The 7,500-nt window shown below is 42.0% G+C and overlaps 2 protein-coding genes across 4 annotated transcripts in view; both read right to left on the bottom strand.

The window, feature by feature from the left end:
• Positions 1 to 1,792: 1,792 nt before the first annotated feature.
• Positions 1,793 to 5,429, bottom strand: bglap (bone gamma-carboxyglutamate (gla) protein). The gene is made up of 4 exons (XM_081359050.1): positions 5,353 to 5,429; positions 5,205 to 5,252; positions 3,781 to 3,874; positions 1,793 to 1,986 (listed from the first exon to the last, which is right to left on the bottom strand). The coding sequence occupies exons 1-4, from the start codon at positions 5,408 to 5,410 to the stop codon at positions 1,884 to 1,886; spliced, it is 303 nt and encodes a 100-aa protein (XP_081215176.1). The 5' UTR covers positions 5,411 to 5,429; the 3' UTR covers positions 1,793 to 1,883.
• An 854-nt stretch (positions 5,430 to 6,283) lies between these two features.
• The window catches only part of mgp (matrix Gla protein), a 24,613-nt gene continuing 23,396 nt past the window's right edge, over positions 6,284 to 7,500 (bottom strand). For all 3 annotated transcript variants that reach the window (XM_081389266.1, XM_081389265.1, XM_081389267.1), the window contains exon 5: positions 6,284 to 7,204. In XM_081389266.1, the coding sequence (XP_081245392.1) occupies positions 7,054 to 7,204 (151 nt within the window). In that variant the 3' untranslated portion in view covers positions 6,284 to 7,053. The remainder of the gene's footprint in view (positions 7,205 to 7,500) is intronic.

Below are 7,500 nucleotides of genomic sequence, written 5' to 3' on the forward strand. Positions count from 1 at the left end.
CTGGAAAATTCACAATTATTTTGTTTTCAAAGAGGAAAAAGAAAACAACATGGTTGTGCAGCATAAATTATCCCTTCCAGTAATGAAGACGCTTCTTTAGCTAAGGACTTAATCACGGCCTTGAGCAAATGTGTTTTGAAATAGACTAATACATAGATGGTGTAGACTTTTTAATTTTGTGTATAAACTATAATTGTTTTTTCCCTTGTATATGTCAAAGAAATAAGAATAAAGAATAAAACCATCTGTTATATAATACTGTAGCCACTAGATGTCTGTATAGCCTTTTATAAAACTATATACGAGGCTGTGTAATCTCTAGCTGGTGAAAAGGCACGATTACTTAGTTTTAATAGCCTAGTTTTTATTAGTTTTAATTTTAAATTCATATTAAATAAAAGTACTTTGATGATATTGCTGTTTACTTGACTTTATTTACATATGTGACCTTAATGTAATCCAAACGTAATCAGATTACATTACTTTAATATTGTAGTGCTTGGATTACATTACTGAATAATATTTTTTGTTAATGAAGTAATTTGTAACTGTAACAGAATGAATTTGAGAAGTAGCATGTATGTGTTAGCGCTGGCTACATTAGACCTTATAGAGGAGGTCATCGATCTCGTGGAGAGAGCACGACTGCGCACAGAGAGGCCTCAGAAACTGCTGGACCTGCTTATTCTTCAACACCTTCAGAAGAAAACACAACCCTAGGTACAGTATTTATTTGAAACGGTGGCTAAACTAAGCAGAAATAAAGCTTCTACTTCTGACGTTTCCAAGCGGCACAGCAGTAATGACTTTATGAACTTCTTCACTTATAATATTGATAATATCAGGGAGAGAACTATAACTATAACTATGCACCCGTCTACTACAGAATCGCATCAGGCAGTGCATTGTAGTCTCCCTGAGGAAAAATTTGCTTTATTCATTGTAATAATCATCTAAATTAACAACATGTACTGTACGTTAGACCCTATAGTCAAGTCAAGTCATCTCTTCATTTATACAGCGCTTTAACACTATAGAGTCTCACAGCAGCTTTACAGAGATAACAGGAGATTACAGTAATAGAGAGTGTTTAGGCTTTACAGCAGATCTAGAATAAAGTTATTGTCCAGATAAAGTTAGTTTGATTGATTCACTTCCGTCACAACGATCATTAGTTATTAACTTTGCGGCCGCTAACACACACCGCTCTAACTGAAAACTCTTCTTTTAACAGAAAAAAGTTCTTTCTGCGCAAACTTTCAAAAACGCTGATGGCGCACGTGTGTATTACGAGTTCAATCTATAGGTGTGTGTGTCTGAATATATGTGTGCGCAGGCGTGTAGTCCTTCCCTACTAACCCACCCTCAACAAACTACTTGTCTGGCCTTGAAATTTATAATACAGAATTTTTATCGCTTCTGCATTTTTCCATCTTAAAAATATATCTAAATTACGCCATATGCTCTCATTGACAAATGCGGAACAGTTAGTTCATGCGTTCATGACCTCAAGGCTAGATTACTGTAATGCTCTACTGGGTGGTTGCCCTGCACGCTTAATAAACAAACTACAGCTGGTTCAAAACGCAGCAGCTCGACAGCAGTCCTGTTATCTCTGTAAATCTGCTTTGAAACAATCTATATAATTGTATAAAGCGCTATAAAAAATAAAGGTGACTTGACTTACATGAGAATCTAGCCACGATGTGACCAGTAATATTAAACCATCCCAAACAAAAACTGAACAGAACTTGCAGACAACACTGTAGTGTTTTGTTTGTTTATTATTATTCTGCATAGCTTCAGCAGCCTTCCCTGCTTATGTTTTTTTATGTTTTTTGACAGATGCTCATCATGATGTGGGGCAGTGACGCAGCGGATCTCTAGTAGGGGATGGGTCCGTAGTACGCAGTGTAGGCCGCGATGATGCCGGACGTGTCCATCATGTCCTCGCAGGCCAGGTTAGCTTCACACACTTCCCTGAGACTGAGAGAACACAAGAGTGTGTGAGAAATACACGCCAACACTGCTGAGTGTGTGTGTGTGTGTGTGTGTGTGTGTGTGTGTGTGTGTGTGTGTGTGTGTGTGTGTGTGTGAGAGAGAGAAAGAGAGAGAGAGTGTGTGTGTGTGTGTGTGTGTGTGTGTGTGTGTGTGTGTGTGTGTGGGAGAGAGAGAGAGAGAGTGTGTGTGTGTGTGTGTGTGTGTGTGTGTGTGTGTGTGTGTGTGTGTGTGTGTGTGGGAGAGAGAGTGTGTGAGCATGTGTGTGTTTGAGTGAGTGTGTGTGTGTGTAATTAAGATAATTAAGTGATGATTGAGCATAAATGATGAACACCTGCTGTTAACAAGCAGAATCACTGAAGGAAAGAGAAACACAAGAACTTCAGACACAGCCTAAGATGAAGCCAGCTGAAGAGAAAAGAAGACGTTAAACCTCTGAGGATCTCAGCAGAGGAGGATTAAACAACTCCACAAATAACATTACCAGCTTTACTTGACTTGACTTTATTTCTGCCATTGATCTACAGGAGTTATTTTTGAGAACTAACAGAGGTTTAGATGTTGAGTTTTTATTTTGAAAATGTTTGGTCACCATTATGGTGATCAGTGTTTCCTTTAGTTGGTCAGTTTGACTTGGTTTTTAATATGAGTTTGTGGTCTTTATAACAGTGTTTACCAAAACACATCGTTTGTTGCAAAGGAGACATCAAGAATCTGCATATGAATCTCAACAATGGTGACACACATCATGCCGCAATGCATGCTGGGAGCCAACATAGTATAAAACTCATGGCTCCCAGCATGCTTTGCGGCATGAAGTATGTCACAATTGTTGAGATTCATAAGCAGATTCTTAATGTAAGTTTGTGTCTAAAAAAATAATTACTAAAATTTAAAAATTCAGAATGTCTGTCAGTGTCAGTGAATATAGTCTATTAATAAGAAAGAACCACTTATGGTCAGGGATAAGATTAGTGACTTACTCTACTTTATGATGCTGAAAACCATATCACCTGATCATCTTTGTTTCTGGCTTCCTTTGCAACAAATTATGTGTTTTGTTAAACACTGTTATAAAGAGCACAAACTCGCATAATAAGCCTAGGCCAACTAAAGGAAACACTGATCACCATAATGGTGACCAAACTTTTTCATTAAAACATCAACATCTAAACCTCTGTTAGTTCTCAAAAATAACTCCTGTAGATCACTGGCAGAAATAGTCAAACTGATTATTAATAAGGGAAGCTGGTAATGCTGTTTGTGGAGTTGTTTAATCCTCCTCTGCTGAGATCCTCAGAGATGTAATGTCTTCTTTTATCTTCAGCTTATTTCATCGAATGCCAAGTTCACACTGCACGATTTTAGCCATGATTCCACTCGCCGACAGGTTTAGACAGATCGCAGACAAACGCTCGAAATCAAAGACGCGATCTGAGAGAATCGCTGATGAGACGCCCCTGAGATATTATCACGATGACCCGCAGCCAATGAGAGAGCAAGTTACAGGACAGTGGGAGGAGTTATAGACCAGAATATCACTATTTTAGTTTGTGGACCAGACAGAAGATGTCTGCGATTCTTTCTTTTGTAAAGTTATGCAATGTGAAACTCGCTGTCACCGATCCATTGCGCAGAGTGAACACACCAGTGACTGACTGATACCCTTTAACTCTGATTCAGAGTTACTTTAACACTCTTTAGAGCGGGAGCATATGTACTCAGAGCAGAGTTAATTTAACTCTGGGGATTTTGTGTGTGTGTGTGTGTGTGTGTGTGTACCTCTCCAGCTGAGTCAAACTCAGGTCAGCGGCAGCCACCCCAGCTCTCTTCTGTCTCACCAGCGTTGAAGCCTCTTCTTGCTTCACAAACACACCTGTGAAGAGACATTCAAACTCATTCCCTCTCCTGACTCTCTTTCCTCCGTAACGGATCATAAAATCATCCGGTCGTCATCAGTGGAAACTGCGTGTGAAGAACAGGCGCACATTCAGACAGATACACCCAGATAAACTCATGACCCTTCTGCAGATGTCTTTGACCGTCCCTATGTTCTTCCTCAGGGTTTCCGTCTCGTTCTCCAGCACAAACATCTAAACATTCTTAAATCAAGGTGCATTTACTGGAGAAGAACAATGACGGAAGATATTAAGTCTTGTTAATCTAAACTTTAAGTGGGTTTGTGCTTAAAACAAGAAAAATATCTTCCAATGGAGTCAGAAAAATAAACTTGATTCAAATGGAAAACAAGATAATTTTGTTTAATAATTGGCAGATATTTGTTCTTGTTTTAAGTACAAACTCATTTAAAGTTTAGATAGAAAACGACAAATATTGCATTTTATGTACGAATGTAGGTTTTTATGTATTCTGTTTTGATATCATTTGTCAACATTTCTATCATCATTTCTATCTAACAACACATGCATATAGAAAATTGTGAAAATGAGTGTACTGAATGTAGTTTGACTGTAAATGTCATACATAATGCCTTAATTATTATTACTGCACTAGTTTTTCCCTTTTGTCTCGATCATTGGGGTAATTACGATATGTCCGGCTCCACTTGAAGGGTGAAGCTGTTCCTGTGAAGTTGAGCTGGAGCCCAGACACACACACCTGGAGAGCTGGAGCCCAGACACACACACCTGGAGAGCTGGAGCCCAGACACACACACCTGGAGAGCTGGAGCCCAGACACACACACCTGGAGAGCTGGAGCCCAGACACACACACCTGGAGAGCTGGAGCCCAGACACACACACCTGGAGAGCTGGAGCCCAGACACACACACCTGGAGAGCTGGAGCCCAGACACACACACCTGGAGAGCTGGAGCCCAGACACACACACCTGGAGAGCTGGAGCCCAGACACACACACCTGGAGAGCTGGAGCCCAGACACACACACCTGGAGAGCTGGAGCCCAGACACACACACCTGGAGAGCTGGAGCCCAGACACACACACCTGGAGAGCTGGAGCCCAGACACACACACCTGGAGAGCTGGAGCCCAGACACACACACCTGGAGAGCTGGAGCCCAGACACACACACCTGGAGCAGCTGATCAGCACCGACTCATAGTGATGAGGCTCAGCGACCAGCACTGACCTTCGACAACACGGAGCAGGTTTGACCAACACACAACACATGAAAACAAACACACACACACACACACACTACATGTCAACACATGTGTGCCTCACCATCATCACTGGGAGATTCTGATTTAGGGCCTGAGGAATCAGGAATACCTGCATAAGAACAACACACAGAGAACAGTTATACACACACACTATCACACACACACACACACACACACACACACACACACACACACACACACACACTGACCTGCGCTCAGGCTTGCAGTCATCATGCAGCAGAAGATCAGGAGCGTCAGGCTCTTCATGTTTGTCTCCGTGTTTAAGTTGATCTGTGACTGTGTGTCTCTGTGTCCCTCACATCATTTATAACAGAGACATCACAAGGGCCGGACATCATGATTGGAGGAGGAATCAAACATCCACACACATACACACACACACACACACACACACACACACACACACACACACACACACACACAGATGGCGCTCTCCACCTGATCACAAACTCCACATATCGCTGTTGCGTGCGAGCGGCTCGTCAGCGGAGGAAGCCGGCTTCATATAAACGCTTCATATAAAGCCTCATATAAAGACTTTAATTACAGAGGTTCCTCCAGTAATGCTGTTTAGGGCCGAGAGCATCTGAGGCTCCTGTGCTTCCGTCACCTGGACGCTCCTCACACATGCCGCCGCCGCTGGACTGCGCTGAACGCACACACACACACGCCGCCGCTGGACTGCGCTGAACGCACACACACACACACGCCGCCGCTGGACTGCGCTGGAGCTCGTGGCTGTGGTCAAGGGTTCAGATGCTGAGCTGACATGAACCCTTCAGAGTATTTCTGAGTTCTGGCTCTGCCAGCCGTGGGCTATTTATTCCTGCAGAGTCCGCGCTCTTGGACTCACTCTGTGTAATTTCACCGTCTGAGTTGCGAATCGCTAAAGTGCAGTGGCCAAGGATTGTGCGATCTCGTTCAGGAGGCTCAGAATAAACTGCGTGTACACGTGGATCTTCACAAGATCCAGAGAGACTCACTGAGGTCAGCATGAAATAATGAGCAGACGAAGGCCTTTCGGGTTTGCAGGGGTTTAATAGTGAAAGCGCTTTATTGATAAACAAAGACATTAAAAAATCAGCATCACATACAAAACGGCTGATCTCTTGTGTGTGAAACATATGGCTTCAACATTTTAGTCCTCAGATTAGGTTCATTTTTGTAATTTGAATCTAATAAGAAATACATTTGCAGTCATGAACTCAGCTTTGAATCATTAATGCGTTAACAAAAGAGAAATTGTCAGCATTGCGTAAATATCTGGGCGAACTGGCCCGTTGTCATTGAGCGAGAGGATATATTTATATATATATATATATATATATATATATATATATGTGTGTGAATAGGGTTAAACTGACCTATAAATGATTATTTAACCTGTAAACTGTCACCTCTCTTTTTGAACATAGATCCAAACTCAAATAGTTGCAATTCATGAATGCTTAGGTTGGTCAGAAAGGTGATAGCAAGCAGACACAGCAAATGTTTTGAACTAAACGTGTTATAATTTTGTATTCTTAACAAAATCATTTGGAGTCTAAAATGGCTAGAAAAACCTAAGGCAGTTGTGTTACAAATTTTAAGTTGGTATCACAAAAATTGAGGATCCTCTGAGATTTTTTTGCCGCCTGTGTTATTCTGTCAAAAAATAGCAGTACATTTTGTAATATATGAAACATGACACCGACCACGAGGGGGAGGAGCCTGATCAAATATTTTAAGGTGCGTTTCCATGGTAACATAATGTCCAATTTTAAAAGAGTTTTCCCTGGATGAATTTGGAGTGCTTCAGCTTTCCAATGACACCTAATTCCTGATAATTAGTAAAATATGTGACAGTCAACAGGTTAAATGAAGAGGTTTCATTGAGTCGGAGGCGGGGCTCAGTACGGACGCAGATGTGGGTTGGGCCTGTGCTGCTGACCGCTGAAATACGTTTGATAGGCCAGCTGTGAGCCGAAGCGGTGCGCAAGCAGACGGCAGGGAGAGAAATCTTCACAGATCTCGGCCCGATGCTCGGCTGGAGACTTCATCCTGAAAAACACACAAAAGACACATAAGACTGAAGGAGTGTCATCAACGACTGACGGCACGGCATTGATCTCACTAAGTGCATCTGTGTTCATGTAGAGAAAGTTATTCTCATCCACCAACTTGAGCTTTTTTTTTCAGAAATGGCTCTTTGATGCAGGCTCGTTGTTGTTGGTGTTCCCTTTCGAGGACTTGGACACAGCATAGAGTGCTGTCCCACACAATGGGAGCGTTAGGGTTAGGGTTAGGTCGGAGTGGGACTTACAAAAGGACTCTCACTAGGACTCGCACTGAGACTT

The sequence above is a fragment of the Scardinius erythrophthalmus genome (genome assembly GCF_964197995.2).
Source record: "Scardinius erythrophthalmus genome assembly, chromosome: 1".
Classification (NCBI taxonomy): Eukaryota; Metazoa; Chordata; class Actinopteri; order Cypriniformes; family Leuciscidae; genus Scardinius; species Scardinius erythrophthalmus.